We start from the raw sequence: 24931 nt of genomic DNA on the forward strand, positions 1-24931 counted from the left end.
GCCAAGGGCCTCAGCTGGCCACCCTGCAGGCCCCCCCCCCCCCCCCCATGTAAACCCAATACAAATTTGGGAAAGCAGGGCTCGCCTTTCCCTAACAAGCAAACAATGCAGAAGTATACAGCAAATTCAGTAACAAGTTTGAATGTTTTCATCAATGCACAGGGCTCTGAAATTAATATATTACAGAAGTACTCATGATAAAATCATAGACCTTTTTTATAGTTAGAGGACAAATCTAGGGACTGGGGATTTATGGATGTCAGTATAACTCAAGCAAATACTGTGAAGAGGCAGAACAGCTAGGCTTTTTCTGTAGTATCATAGCAACCTTTTTTTTTTCTGCAAAGCTTAAATTCTTTTAAAATAATTCTGTAAATCATAAGGTAGATTGCAATGCCTTGAAGCAGTGGTCATCAGTTTCCTGATGGAGCCTATTACTTAGTACTACAGCATATGACAAAGTTCCAAACAAAAGCCTAAAAATCTATATAAAGTGGGCTTTTAGCCATGTTTTTGAAGAGTGGTACTAGTACATAGAAGATAGTCAAGTTTACATCTACTACAGTTGAAGTACAAGCATTAAGGTACAAATTTAGAGCACAAAGCTAGGTTAACTGTTGCTGCTAACAATTACTTACAGCAACTATCTTGAGTTTTACAAGGAATGTCTAGCATTAGAACAGACCTTAAATAAATGCTACTTTAGTTGGCCTAATGCCTCTTAACTCTGGGAAGCTATACAAGTCTAACCCCTAATGATTAGAGAACACTTCTCACAGGACTTCGTAGCAAAAGACTATGCTGCACAAGATGAGAGATCAATGGGATTTTTCAATCCAAGCAATTTAGCAACTTAAATTACTTGGAAGGAGAAAGCCAAAAAGACAGTCCTGACCTTGCATTATTGATCTTGTACTTCATAAAAATTTGAGAAGCAGATGCAGATTTAAAACAGCTTTCATTTATCAAGCAGCATTAAATGAGAACAAGCTAGCTTTTCAAGTTATTGTCCTTTTCAGTCTCCAGGCTTAAATAACAGCAGCTATTCTATGATCAGCTTAAAATAATATTTTAGCAGACTCCCTCCCCAGTTTCCCCAACACCTGAATGGTACTCTAAATATATGCTTTAGAAGAGGCTATTTTAATTTTGGTAGCCACAGAGCAACTGCCTATGCAAGTTTTGAAGTGAGAAGATGCTCATGACTTGGGGTTTTTATGGAAGAAATGAGACCATCTTTCCTCAGTGAAACATTCTTACAAGCACAAAGCAGGTGTGGTACTTTACTTAACTACTGATGGTGTGAGGCCAGTGATTTTGAAAAGAGTACCACTCTGAGCCTACAGCACCCAACACTTCATTTCTGCCATGTAAAGATAAGCCTTTAGCTTTTTCTAAACATCAAGACAGACTTTCCCTTACTCACCAAAACCAGCATGCATCATTATAAGTTGTATCCAGCTCCTAGAAGTTCTCACACAGTAAAGAAAGGGCAAACAGGAACTGAAATTACTTACCTTGACACAAGTTGACTTTAGTTTTTCACAGTTTTGGACACACAATGAGTGCCAGAATAATACTTAAATTTGCTGTGAAACAGCAAGCATCATTTACATTCTCTCTGGAATTAGAGCCTGTAGTTCAGGACTTGCATATGACATACAGAGTTTAACCCATAGTCAAAACCAGCATAAGTGTAAGGTCTAACACGTTTCACAAACTCAAGCATGTGTATCAGAAAAAACATTATTTATTGTTTAAATGCATAAAATGCTATTTATAATGTATTACATCATTAATCCAGTGATTTAAGTTTAAAATATACAATTAATTGGCATAGAACAGTGGCAGGGTTGGTTTTTTTGCCAGTAACACAGTGATTTTATTTTGATGTTTTTGTCTCTGATGGATTTTCCCCAGTGTCTAGTGTCTTCAGCAATCTGAAAAGGCCAGCTGCTTCTCGTATCCGACTGAACTCAATACAGAATGCTTGCACTTCTATAAACAAGTCCTGTACATTAATAATTTTGTTTCTGATTAAAGACTGAAGAAAGACACAAACAAGACGTACCAGGCGGTTCTGAAACAGAAGAGATATGGTTTCATAATCCAAATAAATATTTGCAAGCAAGCCAGCTGAAGGACTGTTGGCCCTCAGCAGTACAACCAAGGCATTTCTGGAGCAATTCAGCTTCAGCAATTAACTTGTTCCCAAGCTCTTTATGTGCTGCCCCTACTCTTCCATCTCCCATACTACTTTATTTAAAAAGTGGATTCCTCTGCTTTATGGTACTGTACTTCTGGATACAGGAGCTTTCCCAAGATTGATCCCATGCACAAATTAAGCTCCAGGTCTACCTACATGCTGTACTTTTAATTTCTTTATTACATAATCTCTGAATAAAGTCAGAGAGATGGGATCATAGCTTAAGATCATGTCATCACTAGGGTCTTGCTTAGTCTTATTTTCTACAGTAAGACCATAAAGAAAAATGAACAAGCTTCACATCTCGAAATTCCCCAGTCACCACATGATTAAGGCACTCCAGATGGGAAGCAACAGCAACAGAACTGATCCCAAACTTGCTTTGTGAGAAGTGAATTAGCACATGACTCTCTTGCTCTCTTAGAAGGAAAGACAGTAGTACCAGGGACACTTAATCCAAGAACATGCCTCAGAGCTCATGGCTCATTTCCCACCTGATCCAGTGAAAAGATGGGATTGCAGAAGTGTTCTTCCTTACTAAGGGCTGCTTAGGTAACACCTTGAAGAGCACGCTGGGAGTTGGGAAGCAGAGACCTAGGAACTGGCACCTATGATTTATCACATGCAGATCCAGTCACTAATCATTCACTTTATACGGAGTACATTTTTCAAGGACAAAAGCAGACCTTACTTTACCATTGAAGTGGTCTCGTACTTCACATTGTGAGAAAGAGTTGAACCCAAACCTTTCTTTAAAAGCAACTATATACTTGAATGATGTTTATCAGACAGAACTGAGGGGACTTGATAGATTAAGCATCCAAGTATTTTAGATTATTTGACACTGAAAATAAGCTATTAACTATTTTTACAGGAACTGAGCCTACTACTGCAAAATTTGCTACCTATACCAACAGAACTCAGAAATTGAACAAGTTATTTCCTTCACTGCAATTAAAAGGCATCACATTTTCTCTGCAACACACATTAGTTACAGGAGTAGCTATAATAACTGAGGAACATGAAACTCAGAACAAAAGTACAAATGCAAGATACTGGCTGAATCCCAATCTCTGAGGATCATGCCTCTTTCACTTCCAATAGGAGTGGTTTTGTACCATGCTTTTCAGACAAAACATCTTATGTCTCAGATGCTGTGAGGCCTCATACACAGTATTAACAAATGTTAGATCTCACATTTTTCACGCTACTTGGTAATCAGTATGTGTTCCTTGACCCTCTGTTCTTTTTTTGTCCCATGTGCCTGAAGCACAGCTGCTATATGCCCTCAGCAGCCCCTCTGAGCACAGCATCCCACCCTGTAGGCATATTTGCAGCTGCAGCCCAGGTATGGTGTTATTTTCCTATTCTGCTACCAAATGTAACAGGCATGGGTATTCAGCAGGTCACAGATCAAGCCACGCATATGTATCTGGCAGAGTCCCAAAGCAAAGAAGCATCAGCAGCCACCAAAAGATAACAAATGGTTAGTCATCATCTGGAAGGGTACTGAGAACAAGACAGGGGGATTTTTGCTGCTATCTAAAACCACATTGCACCCATATCCTGTGTACTGCACGCAATTTTTGTCTCTGCAGCTTAAGGATATAGTAGAGCTAGAGAAGGACACCAAAAAAGCTTAAGGGAAAGGAACAGCTGCCTTGTTGCAAGAGACTAAAGAAGTTGCAGTCCTTCAGTATTGAGAGGAAAAAGCTGAAGCAGGACTTGGTCAAGATTCACAAAGCCTTGGGTAAACTGAACACGGAACTCCTTTTTACCAATGACGTACCCAAGAAAGCAAGTTCTACAGGGCACTTGATGAAACCAACAGATTGGTTTAGGATAGAAGGAAGTACCTTACACAGCATGTAGACAACCTGGCATGCCAAAGGTGTGGAAACCTCCCCAGGGGGTAAAGATCCTTGAAGTGGCTACAACTTGCATGCTGATACTGAGGAATTACGACAGGCTTGGGAAGCAGAGAGTATGGTGTTAGGAAGACAGAAAACAGAAGGTTTTTAGTTCTTTGAGGATATCTGCAAGCTGTTGTAGGTCACGATGGAAGGGCAAGACTTCCACTTGAGTTTTGTAACACCACCTCAAAGGTCTGGAAGTGGTGGGCATGCTTGTACAGAAAAGAAACTTGAAGCTTAAAACTAAGCAGAAAGCAAACAATACTGGGGTGAAGAAAAGTCAAAGTGAGTGACAGATAAACCTTTTGCATATAACGACCCGAGCCACATAAAATTGCAGTTTTGCCAGGGAGAAGTGTATTATGTCTACAGAAAAACAGGGAACAGTAATTACCTGTGAAGTCTCATAAAAAGGTGAAGAAACATCTGTTAAACACTATGAAGAACTGCATAGTGTGTTAGGAAAAAAAATACCCATGCCTTTGAAATAAAGAAGCAGTAAGACAGGATTAAATTATTCTATCAGGCTTATAAAACCTCAGCATATGGTACACAGAGCAATATATGGGACCCTTTTTCCTAACCAATTTACTAAAGTACTCACCTGCATATATTTGTCTTTAATCTGTTCACAGGTGGAGATACAATTGGAGATATAAAGATGAATAAATTCAGGTGGGAGATCAACTGCAGTAGTAAGCCTGTTCAAATTAAAAATATCCAGTGGTTTATGAAGCTATGAATCTAGTGATTCCACTGCAAAACAGATGAGTTAGACCTGTGATACTAGTTTATTCCCAGTCATGTCATAGAGAGCTGACTCCTGACAGCTTCCACAGAAATATTTCTAATAATTTTAATTTCTTCATTAAGAGTCCAAAACTTTTTTAAACTCTGACACAGTACAGAAGCTGAGTTAGATTGGGTTTCTAGTATATTTGACACACCTACAAACATCTGCTATATATTACACAAATGAATCAATGATACTAGTTTCCAATTTATGGATGAAGCACCAAAGCTGTCCAAGTACCATGATGCTTCTGCAATAAGCATTGCAATACAATTTTGCTTATTCATATTTGAATTTCAGGTACTGAATCTAGATGCTGAACTCTTTCCTTAAGCATACAACCAGAATAACTCCTTTATTACAGCAAAAGATCAGTTTCCTTAGTTCCTTCAGATCCAAATTTTAGTCCTAGGGACTGAAACAATATGAATATCTACAGCTCAAATAAAAGAGACCCTGACTAAATTAAAATGTTAACTGGAGATTAATGATGCATGATAATCTCAGAAGCTTCTTACTACAGAAGAATTAGAGAACTATTGCATCAAAGAATGATATTCTTCAGAGGGAGTGACAGTCACTACAGTGACAAAACCATACACATTCAGTAAGTGGTCATTTTGGAAGTCAGTAACTAAACTTGCGGCTTCCTGGGACATAGGACACATACTTGCTAGTGAAATTTATATAGTAACCAGGAACCTGATGTCTGAATAAAAGTTTAGACATATTAGAGATTGCAGTGACACTCCCTTAAGTAATAACCATTTTAAATACTGTTTTGAGCTGAACATATCAAACAGTTTGATAAAATGATTTTCTAGTAATTATCAACTCCAGTTGAAGTTATCCACAACGCAATCTGTATTTCCCCATTCTTTTCAAAGTAGAAACACTTTGCTAACATTAAAGAGTAACACTGTTTTCTTTGAATAAGCCTCTCCATTCCTGGAGCAGGGACTGAAAGATTAACCAGCATAGCACCTGTGCAAGAGAAGTGTGCTTTTTACCACACCTAATATGGTAGGTTATAAATAGTTAATATAAAATATTATTAATGTCCATTAAACCAAAATATTTTATTATATAAAATGATAAATAATTAATATAATATGTATGCCTCCACCATCACATCTTTCTGCTGGGCAATTGTGCGGTTTTTTCCTATTAAGTTGCAGTTTTGCTACTGCTAATAGGAAGCTGTTAACATTACAGTAATTTTTTAAATGGCACTGCTGTAAAAAGGAACTTAAAAATTGGCAGTGTTCTCTGAACTTAGCATTGAAGATGTTTGGGAGGTTCAATTATTTATTACCAACCCAAAGCTAACTTTGCAAACTTCATCTGGACTAAAATAAGAGGTTTTTTTTCTTTAACGACAGGCATCGTCCATAAGGAACTACACAAAAAAGCAAGTAAAGCCTTAGGCAGTCCAGTAGTCATAGAAAGTGACAAATCCACAGCACTCTTCCTCTGCAGGATTAATCAAAGCACACTAAGTTTTATTAAAAGAGTATTAAAAAACACCACAAAAAGCACTGAGAAATTGAAAAGGGAATGACAATTTGATACTCTTTTCCTTCACTGTAATCTGACTAGTCATTTCTTCAATTCCTGTTACTTTTGGCAGTCTTTGGAATGCATCCAAATACAGCCCTATGGCCAGCCTCACAATGACTTAATAACTGTTCAGTTATTTTACATACTTAAGGAAACCTTCTTAGATGTGAGATGGAACTCACCGATTTACAACTTCCATTGAATGTAAGGACATGTCCATGTTGACCAAGACAGAAAAATACTCTGTTATCTGACTAGACTGCATCAGTTTCAGCAACATTTCTATAGCTACTAAAGGATTGTTTTCAACCAGGTCTGGCAATTTGGCAGGAGTGAGACCAATATGGTAAACAAGCTTGGGGTCCTTTTCCAGTTCTCCAAGGAGCTGCAAAGAAAAAAAAGACTCAGTTGGGTTTTTTTTTCCTTAACTATTCACCTTAGTGCTTGAAGAAACTGCTATAATACATCTAAGCTACAGGAGAATGATAACTCTTTAGATCAGGGTCTATTGAAAGACATTGGAGGTATACTTTAAAATGTCTACGTAAAGGCAACTGTGCCCATAAAACCCTTAATAAGGCATTTAGTAGTCTTTCATCAGTGGGTGGGAAGGGAGGGAGGAAAAAAAACCATGAAAAGTTTCAGCCTTCTTTAGTTTCCTGTCCAGCAGAAAGAAATCTCAATTTTGAGTTCACTGTTGTTAGAAAAAGTTCTTCAAATAAAGGATATTCTATAGTGCTAGCATAATGATTATCAGAAGAGCCCACTGAAATCAGGGGTAATACTATCAAACTGAGAAAAAAAAAAACATATTCAGTGTTGGCATTTCTGAAATAATTACTTATCAAAAGCTTCCACAGAAGCATGAACAACTTCGTTATAAGAAGATTTTTCCATGCAGAAGAATATTGGTGCCACTTATTGATCAACTGTAACTATCTCCAGTCGATGCTACGAAGTTTAAAGATTTCTTCCTTATTCATGCAAACCCAAGTCAAAACTCTTGGGTTTTTACAATTTAAAGTCCTTGGAGTTTCCTGAATCCAAACACAGATCAATGAAAGTGATCCAAGTTTTCAAAAAATACATGAGTTAGACAGCTTGTTAGAAAATAATTTTCAACAGAAAAGTGCACAATAGTTACCTGTGTTTGCTGTGGGGAAGTCAAGGGACTTTTAAAAGCTTTTGCCATGATTCTTTTTATCTCAACTCCAGTGCTGTTCTTAACACACATTGACTTATCCCACTGAATTGTGTGATCTGGCTCTATTGGATTTAACCATGCCAATTCATCCTCACATATATGGAGCGGAGGCGGTGGTCGAATAAACTCTGGTCGAAAGTGACCTGAAATGGCAACAACATGAAACATTTTTTAAGCTTCAGGTATTCCGTTTTACATCAGTACAAAAAGACAACCCCCAAAGCCCCCATTTCTTTAAGCTATTATAACACTGAGAACAGCATTACAATCTTATTTGCCTCCCAGAAAAACATTTATTTCCAATTTTTAGTGATGCTGTTACATCAGCCTGTTTTTCCCTCTTCATTCAGATCACTAAGTTACTGATTCTATGGTCTTTTTTCCTTCCACAGTAACTGCTTCTTTGGAAGGTGTTAACAGTCAATGCAGATCTTAGTGTAGGGGACTAAGACCTGAGGGGCATCAGACACAGTGTTTTAGCCAACAGATGACACAGGTAATGGCTTGAAGACAGGCTCCAGATTTTTAAAAGTCTGGAAACGTGAACACTATGGAGTCTGATCTGGAGAGAGCCTGACACAGTTTTGCACTGCTTCATTCATCTTCATTCCCATTTCATACCTTGGAAATACTTCTGAATTACATTACATTTCATCTGGAAAAGTATAACGACATAGCACATCATAAGTTACAGAAACAAAGATGTGAAAATGCACATACTTTCTATAGGAGGTTTTGGTCCACTCACTAAGGCTTCCGTGATCTGGGAGGCAACGGAGCTGTCAAAACCGGAGTTGGAAGAATCTGGGTCAGGATCGCTGAGAATACTGGGGAAGCTGGCCTTGCTCTGTGTTGGCAACTCAGACTGACGTTCTGAAAGAAGGCCAGTCCATAATATTAAAGCATAAAATTGAAACAGAGGTGCCTGGAATACTAAAAGTAGTGAGAAACAAGCAGCTTTAGAGAAGAATTGGCTTTAAAAAAACAAAAAAGATATAACATCAACATGAAATTTAGTACTGTGTCAGGCAGCTAGTACTCACGGTGCCAGCTGACAGGCAAGGGACAGAGGTATGCAGCAAGGATAAAGAAGAAATAGAAACGAATCTGAAATGTAGTCTTGGCTTTAGAAAAGGTAAGTAACTGATGTAATCTGCATCTAAAAGCACATTAGTAGGTTCACATGGTACTCCTGAAAGAGTTCACATGCTGTATCTAGTTTTGCAATCATTTCTTCTCAGAGAAGGGAAGTGAAAGATCTACACAGATATATTTACAGACTCTGCAATGATAATGGTCATACTAGACCTGAATTCAGCTATTCAAATTTGTCCAACACATTTCACTGGCATCGCATAAGCTACTTTTGCATTCACTGTCAAGCTGTAAGTGCTTGGTGAAAAAAAGATGGGAGTTTAATGATTATGTGATTCTACATACATCGTCATTAACACAAACCTGAGAGCAGCTGAAAGTGTCCCTTTAAAGGCCAAATTACAGACCATAAACAAGTTACATAAAAATAATATTAAGGTTAGTATATACAGCTGACGACTTGAAGAAACTGGCCAGAAAGAAACTATGGGGCTCAATATTCACACTGTTAGATTTTTCTGTCTTGTTGTTCTCTCATAATCTACAACTCTTCTGTACCTGAAGACTTAATGGCTGATCTTCTATATTCCCTGTACTATTTTGAGATGTTTTCCATTGCTTTGGCAAAAAAAAAACAACAGGAAAAAAACAGAAAAAACCACTACAGACCATCACCTGACACTCCTACCCGCCCCCCCCCCCCGCCAGTCCTTTAACATAGAAGAGCAAGGAGCAGATTAAGCCTTAAGTAATCTGAAGTCCATAATTGTTGGTACCACGCAAGGAATCCCTTGAAAAAGTTCCACGTGAAACTAACCACCACTCCTTTTCCTGACTAATTAAGTGTAGTGCTCTCAGATTTAGTGTACTGTCCCTATCACTTCTAAGCAAAGTGTGCTTGCTCCTTTTCGTGGAACCACGTTGACCCTTCCCAGCTTCTCACGCCTATGAACTATTTCATATGACTCCAACCAAATCCATGAGAGACACTGAAACTGTGAGTGACAAAAGGATCATCAAAACAAAGCACCACCCACTGCTAATTTCTTTTTTGGCTTTCTGGCCTACTTGATCCAATTATTTCAGATCATGCAAACATTTGCATATATGCTCACTGAAGCAGCACAGCAGGGTATGTTTTTCTGTTAAAGGTAACAACTAGCATACTCTTTTTATTTTCAAAAAAAAATAATTTAAAGTCAAAGTCCAAATAAGCTGGTTTATAAAATGTGTCTTCTACTTTATAAACTGTTTGAAACTCCATCTTGTGAATACTTTCATTTAGCCACTGAACAGAAGGGTTGATTTAACACATGAAGTTCGGGGGGGGGGAGGAGGTACTGGGCATCATTTTTAAGTCTTTTCATTTATAGCCTAGAACTTAAATCCATCAGTCGGTAAGTCACCGATTTGTTTGTATCCTCATAATCTCAAATGATTAATGATGCTTAATTAGAAATATAAGAGTTTACGATACAGTCCCTCAATTCACTGATTTTAGCAGTCTGCATGAGCCCCTATACACATTGAAGCTCAAAAGCTCACCCTCACAGCTTCAAGAATTAGGGCTGGATCAACAGTTTCAGGTAAGCAGAAGCAAGAATTAGAACATGGCAATTTAACAGGAAAGAATATAGCATCCTGAACCAAGACATTTAAATTTAAAAAAACTAATCTGAAAACAGCACTTAGATTCCCTTATGGAGCTATTCTTTCTTCTTTTTACAGGTAAAAAGAAACTTTCTTTGATTCTTAAAGGAAAGCTCTACAATCTATTACCAACTTAACTTTAATGCAGGTCAATTACTCTTAGATCAAATAAGGTTTAGCAGACAAAAAGTTAGGAGCACTTTGCCAGAAGACCCATCTCTGCAACTACGAGAAAATTACATTTTTAATACGGTAACACACCAGATCAACAAAGCCAAGTTATAGGGAGAGACCAATGCTTGAATGAACTTCCTGTAGACCAAAGGGAGAAGAGAACAAAGCAAGTTTTAATACTCATTCCCAAAATGCTCTATTCTGACATTCTAGGTTGAGTTTGGTTTTTTTTTGTTTTGGTTTGGGGTTTTTTTTTGGGGGGGGGGTGGGGACGGGACGGAACGACCCTAAAAACAAAAAAAGAAAACCAAAACTAGAAAAAACACCATACAGCTGCAAGCGAATTGTCACAATGAGCTCAAGTTCAGAAGACAAGCCAAGTATTTTTTTCCTCCCTTCACACAAAAAGGATTGGTATAGATACACTGACTGAAAAAAAAAATTAATGCTTTCTAAAGTATTTAAGTTGATTTTGCAGGTATATTCTAAAGCAAGTCAAAATCATTCTGCTCTAAATAGCCCTGAATTCATCTCAGGGACCACAATTTTGAAGGGTCACCAAGTCTTACACCTGTTCTGTGAAATATGGGGGGAAAGGGAAGAAACGCAACACTGCAAATGCATTATCTAAGCACCGTCATCCTGCACCAGCTTTAACCTGCACATTGAATCATTTGGAGAAATATACTGAAGACTTGTCAAAAACCTCACAGACCTTCCAAAACATGACAAACAGGCTGTCAAGAAGCATCACAATATTAAAAAGAGCAAAAGACTTATCTTCTTAAGTGACTAGAAAGCAGACATTTATTCTAGGGAGCTACAGCAAGAAGTCTGAGAATGACAGCAGAAAGCTTTTTCAGAGGCAGCTTGTTTTGTTACATAACTCCTACAAGTGCTCATAAGCAATTAATTATGTATGTTTACTGGATTATGTAAATAATGATACAAGCACATCTTACAGGGCTTAATTTTGCAAAGCACCATTAATGACTTTGTATTGTAGTTCAAGCCATCGGTGTCTTCCATTTTAAAAAAGGACAAATTAAAATGCGTGGCCTAGAATACGCATCCATACAACTACCATTTTGAGGTTCCCTACATGTTTCATTTTTAACGGGAACAAATTGTTCAGAAGGAAAACATAGTACCAAGCGGAAAACAAATGAAAACAAATGAAAAAAACTCCAGCCCTCTTTAAGGCATTACACATGCCTTATGGTAAAAACCACAAGTTACCTGAAGTTTCACAAAACCTGAATTCACCGAAGTGCTCTAGTAAACACAGACAGGATGAACAGAACAAGAACCAGAAGGGTTTGTCTCGCCCGTGACGGTATGTTAGGGTATTCAATTTGCATTTTCAAAAGATGCCACAGTCTGGAAATAGTAGCTAAGAAGGACACCAGAGGACATCTGTACACTGTGAATGAAGGACAGTATACCACAGCATAACAAGTCGATGTCAGATTCCACAGAAAAAAATGACAATACCAAGATAGAACCGCAGGACAGAGAAAGCCTAGTTAGTGCCTGATGACCTCAGAGCAATAAACCACATTGTACAGATATAGAAGTGGGACGGTCAGTTTTCAAGCAAGCAGGTCCATTTGCACATACCTAAGAAAAAAACACTATGTTTTAGTGTTCAAATTGGCTCCTTGTTCCCAAGAGTATTTTCTATTTCAGATTAGCTCCAGCTGTGACTCATCAGTCAACGTGACCAGAACAATCATGTTCCTGCTCCTTTTCTCCTGTTAAACGATAAGCATCACATTGCTTTTCTTTTCAATCTAGTAGAAGTAGACCACCTTCCCACTCTTGAGCTAACGCTGTAAGATTCAACTTTATTTTATAAAACTGAAGATATAATTGTCATAGCCAATTTGCCAGGTACAGCTGCAGTACTGGTACATGGCAGCATGACAGCTATGCCTGTTCTCTCACACTAGAAATACTGCAAAGAGTGAAGAGGGATAAAAATACATACACACAAAGTCACCCACAAAGCTTTAGATGAAAATCTTCCTATACTTGCAAAACGTTCTCATGTTTAAGGCAGTAACAGATATGCTTAAAAAGCTGCTTGTTAAGTAGGATAAAACAGTTAGGACATAATCTCTGCTTAAAGTTTCTCTATGTGCTTGAACAGGGGCTTGAAGACCCTAAAGCACAGTTCGACCTTCTTCGTACTTAGGATAGACAAGAGCGTTTCTCAGGCGACGGCCACATTACAGTTAGCATTTCCGTTCATAAGCGGACCACAGCCGCAAATCTTCCTTACCTGCTAATGCCAGCTGAAGCCCACTTATATCCACTGACTGAGCCATGTTGCCCACGTCCATTGAAGCAATCTGCCGAGGAGTCTTCTTGAACAGTTCTCTAGGGGGGGCCAACATCAGTTGAGAAAGAAAGAATTTTTCTGGAGGAGTTATGGGAGGTAAGAAGCCTGTGGAGACACAATGAAAAACAACCCTCGATTTTTAAGGCAGTAGCATTAATGGTTGCCATATGCCTCACGTAGATCAAGCAAAACTAAACCACACGCGTTACTTAAGGCAAGATCAGTGCAGCTGAAGAGTCTTTGTGAGTACATACAAAATTGTTACCTACTCAGCTCCTGCAGTGATGTAGAATGCGGGGGGTTGGACTAGACGATCTTTAGAGGTCCCTTCCAACCCAAACCATTCTGTGACAATACAGCGTTACACTGATGGGCATCACGCGTCTCGACACGCCACATCAGACGCTCAGTCAGTCACAGGGGTGAGCTTTCCCACTTAGACAACCGGTGAGCTATTAAGTATGACCAGACACGGCAATTCGTACCGCAAGTGACAAAAGCAAATTTTTTTCGGAAACTGGTTTACCCATCGCCGTCACGCTTGTATTTACCGACGCGGGGCAAAGCGTTTCAGGTATTTAAGAGGTTTGTTTCACAGCCTTAAAGCTGTCGGAGGCTTCCGACGACCTGTGGGTGTTCGGAACGGCTTTCACCCGCCTCGGGCCAAGCGGGACATCAAGCCCAGGGACGCTTCCCATGAAAGAGTCCCACGGCTTTTATCCCCAAGGCGGGAAGCCGGGACGGGGCAGCGCTAACGGAGCCGCCCAAGCGCTGCCCCCGCCGGGAGGGCTCCTCCGTTGTCCGTGTGTCCCGTCCCCCCCTCCCCGGGGCGGGACGCACCTGAGAGCGGCGTGCGCTCCGCCTCGTCGCCTCCGCGCTCGGGCGCGGGGTTGAGGAGGTGGGCGAAGACGGCGGCGAAGGGGTTGGCGGCGAGGGGCTCGGTGCGGTACATCTCCCAGAGGAGGTAGAGGGCGGTGAGGCGCTGCGCCGGGCTGGGCAGCAGGTCGGGCTGCTGCAGCAGGAGGACGAGGACGGAGCCCAGGCGGAAGTGCTCGGCCTTGCCGAAGTAGTGGTGGAAGGCGCTGGAGAGGCCCTCGAAGGTGCTGCCCCCCGCCTCCTCCGACACGATGCTCAGCAGGCTCGACAGCTCCTTCGGCGACAGGCTCATCCTGCCGCCCGCCGGCCCGCCGCCCGCCTCGCCCGCCTCCGCTCCCCCCTGAGTGCCGGGCGCCGGGCTCCCGCCGCCGCCGGGCATCCGCCCGCCTCGCCCGCTGCCGTAACGCCGCACTCGCGCCGTCGCGCCGGCCCCCTTTTACGACGCGGCCGTAAGCCGACGGCGGCGGAGAAGGGCGGGGGGGGGGGGGGGGAGCCGTTCCGCCTCGGCACCGGGGCGACGAGGAGGCGCGCACGCTATTGGCCGGGGCGGGCGGGGAGGAGCGCGGGGGATTGGCTGACGCCGGGCGGGGGCGGGGCGGCCGCGCGGCGGCCGGTGGGGCCGGTAGGGGGAGCCCGGCGGCGCGCGGCGGCGGCGGGCCCGCCTCCCCGCGCGCAGCGGGGCGGGGCGGGGCGGGGGCGGAGCTCATCCCCTCTCCGCGCTGTGAGGGACGGGCCCGCTCCGGCGGGGCCCGGTCGCGGGGGCAAGGCCGCACCGGCAAGCGGGACCCAGCGAGAGAGCTGGTGGGTGTCGGCCGCAGCGGGGGTGTCGGCCCCGCGTGGGGAGCTGGAAAAACGCGATTCCCTCTGGCGGGCAGGAGGGGGCCGAAGCGGAGCCCCGCCTGCCGGTGCCGCCATCGGTGCCCCAGCTCCCTGCCCACGTGTGGGTCCCGCGGTTCTCTTCTGGCCGAGGAACGCCTCGTCGCCGTTTCGGTTAACGACGGAACGGCGACGCGTTTGGTGACGTCTCGCTGTGAGGTCATCCTGTCGCTTTCTGAACGAAGGGGAGCCCCCAGCCCCCGGCACCTCCTTCCCCGTCACTACCCCGAAGGGGAGTGAGGGCACGTTCCGTGCCCCGCGAGGGGTTGTGCGTCCCCCCGAGAGTGACAGAACCGAGGGGGACACCAAGGCCGCGCGTCAGTCAGCGGCGGTGACAGCCTCGCCGTGCCGCCAGTGATGAAGGGAAGGGTGGTGGTCACCTGCTCTTGCTGCCCCGGCCTAAAGTGTCCCGGAGGGCAGCACTCGCCCGGTTCTTCCATGATCCGGTTCAGCGGAGAGCTACTGGCTTTGCCGGTGGGGTTCTCGGCAACGGTGAGCTGCGGTGATGTGCAGCTGGGAGCCAGGGGTGGAAGAACATCCCTTTTGAGTGCGATGGTCTCTTTCACCAGCTTATCTTGTGGAAGGGCATCTTGAGGGACGGCACGTCGGGCATAGCCTGAGGAAGAGCTGAGGTCATGGCCTGGAGGAAGAGCTTTCTGTGGTGTGTGCTGAGAGGAGAAGGGCTTGGAGGGTCCTGACAGCAGATGCTGCTTCTGCCGTCTGATTCGTCTAGTATCAGTACTCCTCTCAGGTCACCCAGCCCGGAAGACCTTGGCTTTCTAGTTAGCCGTGCTGGTGTGAGAGGTGGGATCCAGTTTCTAATACTAATTGCAAGCTAGCGTTCTGCACATAGACCAAGTAATAGATGCGTTCCTTAATTCACATTATTGGTGGGAAAGAAACCAAGATCTGAGAGATGTACAGGCTTCACGTACATACACAGATGTTAAAAAATGATGCCTTTGGGAAAAAACAGGGTCTGCAGCCATGTGAGGTGTGATCCGGAAGCCTTGTTGATAGAGCAGCTGCTCACCAGCCGACTAGATCACAGTGAGAGGTCTGCTTGCAAGTCAACTCAGCTGGAACAGCGAAGCAGATGGAAGAGGATGCCAGTGAGCTTCCTGCCATGGCCAGCTCGGTATTCAAGGAAATGAAGGAGGTCTTGGAATTTTGGGCCAATTTAGAATTTACTAACAACTGCAGCAAGGACTTTAATTGTAAGACTTAGGAAGAAGATCAAAGGATTGCAAATTGCTGAGGAAGTAATCCGTGTAGGTGTGCGGTAGGGCTAGCTGGAGAACTTGGGAAGGCATGGACATGAACAAGAGCTTTCCACCCTTACCTGTGATGAAGTGAGAAAAGAAGTTGAATATCTTCAGTCAAACAATGTGAAAGCTCAGTAGTTTAGAGAGGAAGAGTCTGTGGGAGAATGTTCCTCACAACTCATATGGATTTCTGTATAAATAGGTAGAAAGATGAACTTTGGCAGCTGACTCGAATGCTCAGTCTATGAGAAGACATTTCAGTTTACAGAGGGGCTGAGGATATACAGAACAGGCCAGCTTTGTCTTCCCCTCTGTCTTGCTGACGTGCAGAGAAGTTGTGGTTCTCTGTTCCTGCCAGAGAGAGATTTGGTTCTGCGGGGTCAAAGAGCCCTTGCAATAGATTGGGGAGGTGAAACTGTGTCAGTGGTCTGCAGAGTGGAAGAGGCCCAAGGGGCTGTTTCTGGGTCTCTTTTAAACCTGCTAGAGAGACTAGGAGTTACGGTTTGATACAAGGGTGTAAAAGACTTGAGAGAGTGATAGCTAATTAAAGCAAAACTAAGTTTTCCTGATAGGAGTGACTGAAAGAAACTCGTGTGGGTAGCTCTGGCTATAAACGTCCGTAACTGTACACAAAAACATAGGATAATGTTCACCTAGCTCAGCGTCTTGTCCATGACTGCTAGCAGAAGCATCCAGCCGGGAAAGCACAGAGTGATGCTTTCCCCTGTGTACACCTGGCTTCTGGCCATCTGCTGTTCAGGCACTTCCTGAGTCGAAGGTCAAATGCTCATCACTACGATTCCCAGCCCCAAGGAAATTTTTTTTCTTGAGCTCTTCTTACGTGCTCTATGAACCCATTTTTATTTTTGGCGTGCATAAAGCCCTGTGGCAATGGGTTCTGCAGTTTAAAAACTGTTGCTGTGCAAACCAGTACTTCCTTCTCCCCTCTGCTCATTGCTCATCATTCTGTGCATCTCTTGCCATGCCTTACCTCGGTTGTTCCTCCCTAAGGACATGTCCCCTTCTCTGCCATCCTCATTCTGCCATCCTTGTTGCCCTTCTCTCTTTTCTACTTCTGCCGTATCCTTTTTGAGAAGGGGGGACCAAACTTGCATCCAGTGTTCAAGCTGTGAGTGTCCCACAGATTTATACACTTTTATGAGTCCTGTTTACTTCTCTTTTCCTTTTTCATGTTTGCTCTTTTGAGCCATGAACCTGACACTATAAAAGAACTGTCCTCAATGACCTCCTCAGCAGGAATAGATAGGTAGCACCCACCACTACAAAAGGGGAGGATTCCTTCCTTTTCCACCCCACTCTCATTGCAGTATTTTACTTTGTATTTATCAAATACTTGATATCGCTGCCATTTAATGCAGTCATGCAATATTACAAAAATCCTCTGCAGCACCTTCCTGCCAGTTTTAGTTTTTACAGTCCTGAATGATTTTTGCTCACCAGGAAGCTTAGCACGTACCCGAGAAGAGTGCATCATCCGTCCCTTTACGCACACACGGAGGGGTTACTCCTCAGTCTCACCTTTGTACACGCAAGTTCTGGTCATTGCTGTAGTTTCATGCAATTTTCTCAGCACAGAAATTGGACTTGGTGGTTTATAGTTTGTTGGATTATCTCCATGGCCTTGTTAAAAATTGGTATCAGACTTGCCACCCTTATTTCTTTGGTACTGAGACCATTTTGATGAGCAGCTTGCGCATCGCAGTCCATAGTTTAGCATCTTCATCCTTCAGCTGATAAAAATCTCTTGGGTGAATCCCATCTGGTCCTGGTGACTCATTTTATGAATTTCATTTCACATCTTTTACTGATGCTTCACTGTGAGACAGTTCTTTTCACTTGTACCCCATCAGTAAAGGTTCTTGTCTGGGAACACCTCCAAGATCCCATATAGAGATGCAAAGAATTAATATAGCTTTTCTCCTAATCCTTCCTTGAGGATTTTGTATGTTGCTCTCATCTGTTGACCTCAGACTGGCAAGCAGATTTTCTGTTTCTGGCGTGCTGGCAAAAGTTGTATTTGTTCATTTTGGGGATTAAGTTTATGGTTAGAAATGATCACACCTAAAATTGTGCCTTAAATTGGGGGACAGTTTGCTGCATGCTAATCCACAGTCAAAGAGACCTGTGATGCTTCTGTCCAGGTGGTCTTTTTTGTACAGCCTGCTCCTAATAACAAATTCTGCTGAAGACAACAGAACAAAAAGACGAAATATCTTTAGAAAGAGAAAGCTGCCTCTTCTTTTCCTATAAATTTCAGAAATGTAAGCCACTCTTGGATAATGTACTTACTGGAATAATGGATGTAGAATTGCAGAAATGGACTTCAGAGCAATAAAAAGTTTCCCCAATGACTGAGAGAGCAAAAAAATTGTGACTCATATGTGGCTAATGCAGCCATCTGAAATTATTCTACCCAAATTAAAAGGTTTCTGGGCAGAGCAGGAAAGCTAGCAGTTTAGAAGGTGGAATACTTTATAGGAAGTGGGATGGGCATAAGCACCAGTTGACAAAAGGAATTTTGAAGCCACAGTGATTTTAAAACAGATTGCCATTTCAGGGTAGCAAAAATCTTAATCTAAGAAAAAGATGGGGGTAAAATACCCTTGGGGCAGAAAGGGTAGTAAATGTTCTGCAAAAGAGTGTTTCTGTAACTGCACAGGGTGCTCTATTTTGTGAGCACATGAGTGTGTTGGATATTCTTGGGCTCAAAACTTGTGTAATGAAGAAGAGAGAGTATGTGATACTAGTGCAGACTCAAATAAAATGAGTTCTCACCCAGATTTGATTTCTGAAATGGATCACATTACACTCGAGGAGGAAGGTTGGGGCCCCAGCTACCCCAGTGGGTCGGGGGGGGGGGGGGGGCAGATTCCACAGGAGATGCATCACTGCAGCACAGTCTCATGGTGTAAAGGGAAGAATTCAGTTTTCTGCCTTTGCAGAACAGCTCCTCTGGGAGCAGGCTGAGCATATTCCATTTCTTTTAGATGGCTTATAGAATAGCTATTAAATGGTCAATAAAAGCATAAAATATACCTGTCATTCTTTATATTTGGGTTTGAGTAAGAACCTCAGTAAAAATCATGCTTTGAGTTCCTAAAGAGGGATAAAGTGATTTATGCTATACTTAAATTACTGACTCTCAGTCTCGCTGTCTGACTCTGTCCTATTGGCTCATAAATGCTAATACAGATACAGAGATTCCAGACTAAAAGTGACACAGACAATCTAGTCTGGCAGGTAACCCTTTGCAAATACAAATAAACCTTTACAAATTATTTGAGCATTAGTATGCAATTGTTTTAGTATTTAAATGAAACCCAGCCTTTGACAAATTGTCATTGTTACTGGAAAATTAGATCCGCAACCAAAGAAGCACATTCAGTTTGATTTGATTTGATTTCCTGAGCTAAGGGAAAGGCTGTGTAATTTAACTGTAGAAGTTGTTTTTCCTTCTTTCCTTATTAAAATTGATTATGTTATTGTTTGGTATTGTATTTTAGATGACAGCCAAGGAACACGAACTGCATTGTGGGCACTAGGCAAAAACTGCTAATGAAGGATCAATAGAAAAAGACAGCATTTGAAAGGAGAAAGAAAAAGTGGCAAAGAAGATGTATTAAATCAACTTGCTCTGCAGTAAGTATTTGAGTTTCTTCTAACAAAGAGGCTGAATACTTAGGAAACAACTCCCACCAGCCTATCTTTTATCCCACATTTCATTTGGGAAGGACACAGTGGGAAGGAATTAAATCACACCTTAAAGTCAAAGGGTAGATTAAAGCACTTCCAGATTGTTCTGTTTATTCTCATGAGAATTCTCTCTTGTACACAAATTCCTTTCTATAATAGTTTAAGTGACCCATCCCATCTACAGTGTGTTTTAAATAGCAACATATCAGAAAGAGGAAGGAGTAGGTGCATTTTGTATGCATCTCTTCATGTGCATCTTTCTAGCGACCTTTGCATGTTTTTCTTCCTAGTTCATCTCTTCAATTCAAAACACAAGACAGGACCACCAATGCAGAAACAGATTTTGTTATTCCTGGAGCAATCAACAGTATTGGCATGCTAACAATGCCTAAAAGCCTTCCTGAGTAACTGTATGAGAACACATCTTCGCTTGTTAGTCAGACCTCAAAGGTGCCAAGGGTTCTTGCATCAGTTTGAAGAGCGCTTAAGAAACACCAAAAATATCATCGCATGAGTGCTGAACACTGGGTGGCTTAGAAATAAACATGTTTGTTGCTGAAATCTTTTAACTGCTGTGAATTTTAGTGATACCTCTGCATTTTGAGCCAGTTTTCAAATGGTGGATGCTCACACATGTAAATTAATGTTAGTCCACTCACTTGGTTTCTTGAGTGTTAGACACTTCCAGAAGAAATGGCGCTTTGGCCCCATTTAAAATCAATGGTGAAACTCCAGCAGGGTCATATTGGCACATAAAAGCAGCATACAGTGTGGCTATTTGCATATACATCTTTGCGTAGGCCCTTCTTCTGACTAGGAAACCCTTCCCTGATAACTCAGAAACATTTTTTTTCCTCAAAAAATTATTTGAAGCAAAATGATATTTTCATTTGTCCTTTCTACTTACTGTTTAATCAGACAGGGATTTTTTTAAATCCATCTGTAATTCTAAAATAGCTGAGCATGTGTTTTGTGTAAAAACATTCAGTATATTCATTGCTCGGGAACTCTTTACTGTGAACTTTAATCTGAGCACTCAGCATTTTTAATTTGAGCTATGCAATTGCACATCTGACTCAAATGGGACTATTTCCGTTCCGTGGCTTGATGATTTATGCTTTATGTTTCTGTTTTCATCTAAAATCAATTTCAGTTGAATCTTTACCTATGCAGATAAAATTGCAGGAGGAAGGACTTTATGCTTAAGCTACAAATTTGAAGTCCACCTTCTGGAAGAGTATTCGATAATTCAGAGCTGATTAGAGAGCTTTTGTCCAGGAAGTGGGAGATTCAGGTTCTCCTTCTTCCTCTGCCCACAGGGTTTTAAACTGCAGCCCAGGCTATGCCTGTTAGGAGCAGAGGGGAGTGTTCATCTCCTCTGGCTGAGGTTACTTTGATTTTTTTACAGGGATTAAAGATTCTCTGGGAGGGAAAGGGAGCAAAAGCAGAGTCTGATGGGTTTAGTGGGAGTGTGGTTGGTGAGACGCAGGATGGTGGTCTGTGTTCTAGTCCTGTTCCAGGAGCAAGGCAAACATGCTCCATAGCAATCGGGTATAAAAGCATAAAAATACATGTGTGTAGGGACTGGAAATCTGTTGTCCCTCTTGCCCATTTCAACTCCTAGCCATTGGGAGAGTCACTTCTTCCCATTCTTTCCCTTTAGAAAGAAAATTTCAGAAATTTAGTAAAGAAAATTTTTTTTCTTTCTATCTCCCATGTATATAATTGTATGTGTACATACTTATTCATGTATAAACATACACACTCATATTGAAATATTAAACCAAAAGTTTCTCATTAGAAATCTGTTTCAGACAGGGAAGAAGTAGGTTAGAGTATCTGATGATGTGACACTTTTCCACATGACATTTGACCAGAAAGATGCTTGGAAAAGCTAATTTATAAATGTGCTTTTAGGACCTAATACAATCCTTTTGTGCAAGAAGGCAAAATGTCAGTAGTATTTTTAGGAGCATCACTGAACATTGTGGTACAGTGGTATATAGAGACCAGGCAAAGAGAGAATCTCAAACTGCAAAGACGCATTTAGGAAAGTATCTTTAAAAATATTTGATGATTTTGTTTGCCTCCAGCAGTGGTGCAGCTCCGCTTATTTGTCTGTATCCCGAGTTCTGCGTCATTCGTTTTCTCACATTCCCATATGTTTCAAACACCCAGTGAGCTCTTTGCAGCTTTCTTTCCAAGTGCCTACAAAGTTTCTCTTGTGCCTGACTCTTTATTGCCTTCTAAGTATGCTGCACATCCTCAAAGCGTCTTGTTATTCATCTCATCTCCTGTTCTATGCTGAAAGCTTTTAAATACATTTTAATGATGCATAACAGCAATATAATGAGCCTAATAGCATGCTATTGATTTTCATTTGAAACACCAACATTTTAACATTTCAATAGCCTTTTAACAGTGTGTATATTTAATGTGATTCAAAGACAAGGCAAATGCAACACAATATCTCTCTACCAAAAAAAAATCCACAATCTCTATCTACTGAAGGTCTCCCCACCTCACCCGCAATCTGTTTGTTGCAATCAACTGCATTAGAAGTATATAATTTCCAGTGTCTTAAAACAAGCAAGCCCTAATCCTTGTTACAAGGAAATAAAAGGGAAAAACACAAAATTACTGTATCCAGACACAGCTTTGCTTATCTGCTCTGGTCATGGTGAAGATACTTATGATCCACATCCAGTCAGTGCTGTCAGAGAATGCAATGCATTAGCTCCGTAGCAAAGTAAACTGCCCAAGGATGCCCTCTGTACAGGAGATAGCTGAGTTATGGGACGCCCTAACTCAGGCTAAGTGGGTGGGCTAAGAAACACAAAAAGAAAAATGAAATGAGCAAACATACACATCAACGTAAGATAAGATAGCAGTTCCCTTTTGATGAACAACTCAGTAGTTACATCCTAGGGAGAGTTTTGTTTTCAGGAGAGGTTTTTGAGAAGTCAATGAGCAAGATGTGAAGCAGCCAGACAGTGCCCTGACTAGCCTGAGTGTGTGGCTACTTGGACATAAAACTAAGAGAAGCATTGCCAGGCTGCACCAGCCATGTATTTTCCTTGTGTTATAACTAAAGACCTTCTTTTTCCAGTGCTGTGACATGGTTTGTCAGGGAGTGTTTATAACAAACAAATAACAGTCAAGTTTGCATCAAGTATCAACCTTACCCTTCTGGCTTTTCACAGCATCACTCATATTCTTTACATACCAATTATCTGTACAGCAACATAAATGTGCGTGACACAATCAAGATGTTAGGAAATGCAGTTTCTGCCCTGTAGGTTGATTGAACCCATGTAAGGTAATGGAGAGAGAGAAAAGCAAAGGACCAGGGAAACAAGGAAGACTTATGCTTTTGCAAGGTCTTCGTTTTGCTTGCTTTCCCAATGTGCAGCTGTTGGTTTGTAACCACATCAACCAAGAGGATCATCTGACAAGTCATGACTCAGACTTTATTGCAGTTGAGTATAATTAGACAGGGGGTTTGCTATTGAGCTTAAAAAAAAAAAAAAAAGAATCAGCTGCTTTGATTACCATTTTGTTCAGATGTTTTTCCAATCTTTGTGCTTTTCTTTCAAGATCATGATGCAAGTGAGGTCAGGAGCAAAGTTTCTGAGAACATGTAAGTGATTTTGGAGTCTAAGATGCTCTTTGAATTAGTAATACTTCCCAGTGTGCAAGTTAGTCTGAAATTAAGATACACCATTCTCAGAGGTTACCTAAAAAATTCAAAACTTTTTAGCAAATAAGGTGCCCAAGACAGGCATAGGCACATGTTTTGTGATTAAAATGTAAGTAAAGTTCTATTTCTGCCCATACCAGAGACACTGACTTCTAACTAGTGACAGAGGTGATCAAGAAGGCCATCTTTATTTGGTTGACAAATTTGGAAATGGGAAAAATAGTCTATCTTGAATAGATGGTGGTAGTAATGAGTAACTGCTGAAAGCAGTAGAGCAGAGCATGGGTTTTAAACTGGTCTGAGAAGAAATCTCAAATACATATAACTGAAGACAGACAAAAAGGCTGTTACCTTTTTATTTAAGATAGGTCACATGAACGGTCTCCTGGAAGTACCTAATTCTCTTGGCTGGTGGCGGAGGGATTGTAGAATGGTTAGCTCAGGTGTCACATATTTGACCTCTAAGTTAGGACAGATCAGTCCCATCCTCTGGAGAAGCAAGGTCAAGTTGGAAGCTGAGTGGAGGCTAACTCCTGGTAAGAGCCCCAGTTATACCTGCAGGCAAGATATATGTTCCTTTTCTTATCTTCCAATGGTGTGTTGCATCCCTTTTTCCCAGACTGTGCTGGTCTTTCCTGTTTTAAACATAAATTCTTCAGGACAAGGACTGCCTCTAGTGACAGTCCTCAGTACAGCATTTGCTGTGACTGCACAGTATCCCTGTAATGGAAATTCTAGCATGACTCAGAAAGAAGGGGCTTCCATGCATAGGCCATTGAAGCAAAAACTAAAAGGTAGTGCAAAAGCAAAGGAGATGATAGACAATACAAGTGCATCTGTTCTGCCAACCCGCCATGAGGGAAGTCACCCTCGGCTCCTGCTGTACGAACCATTCTCTTTTTTTGATGTTATGTCAGCACTCGTGTCTCGCAACAATCAGAAGTTTCTAGAGGATGTGGAACTGCTTTGTTCCCTGTCTGTTAAGTGTGACTATAAAAGCCCAAGTCCACAATGCTGCCAGTTCAATGAAACCGAAAGGTAGTAAATTCAAATCTTGTAAACAAAAAGCAGTTTACATACAGCATGCATAAAAAGAACTTACTGCCACAGATTATCACTGAGGCCGAGGTTATAAGGAGGCATACAACATTTTCAAAGATAACAAAATATCTAGAGTTCATGCAGGAAAGGAGAAATTTAGAAGGCATATAAGTGCTTCTTCAGCTTACACAATCTGTTAATGATGAATGAGATCTTCTTGGGGAGTATTTCCTCTGAAGTAGCTAGTCTTGATCACCGTCAGACAGGAATCTCTAGACCATAAATCTGATCAAATATAGCAATTTCCATGTCGCTCACTTACACCTGAGAGAGTCTGCTGACTTCAAAGTGCATGAAGGTTTGATCTTAAGCACGTCATCCATCATTGGTGCCGAAAAAGTACATTCATTCTATGGTGGTGTGAAAAATTGCCCAACAGGCATTTAGTTTGCAGGCGAATGATGTATACACATGGGTAATGTGGTGTCACTGTACAAGACCCTGCATGCGTTGCTGTGCT

The 24931-nt window shown here is 41.8% G+C and overlaps 1 protein-coding gene and 1 long non-coding RNA gene across 2 annotated transcripts; one reads left to right on the plus strand and one right to left on the minus strand.

Annotated features, from left to right (window-relative positions):
- Nucleotides 1-1732: 1732 nt before the first annotated feature.
- On the minus strand, nt 1733-14228 carry CNOT11 (CCR4-NOT transcription complex subunit 11). Its single transcript, XM_075057291.1, has 7 exons — nt 13780-14228; nt 12880-13044; nt 8397-8549; nt 7617-7819; nt 6655-6857; nt 4724-4820; nt 1733-2080 (listed from the first exon to the last, which is right to left on the minus strand). The coding sequence occupies exons 1-7, from the start codon at nt 14192-14194 to the stop codon at nt 1883-1885; spliced, it is 1434 nt and encodes a 477-aa protein (XP_074913392.1). The 5' UTR covers nt 14195-14228; the 3' UTR covers nt 1733-1882.
- A 285-nt stretch (nt 14229-14513) lies between these two features.
- Nucleotides 14514-20224, plus strand: LOC142044633 (uncharacterized). The gene is made up of 3 exons (XR_012654379.1): nt 14514-14616; nt 19481-19616; nt 19961-20224. It is a non-coding gene; the product is annotated as an uncharacterized LOC142044633 (long non-coding RNA).
- Nucleotides 20225-24931: the final 4707 nt, after the last annotated feature.

The sequence above is a fragment of the Buteo buteo genome, chromosome 25 (genome assembly GCF_964188355.1).
Source record: "Buteo buteo chromosome 25, bButBut1.hap1.1, whole genome shotgun sequence".
NCBI lineage: Eukaryota > Metazoa > Chordata > Aves > Accipitriformes > Accipitridae > Buteo > Buteo buteo.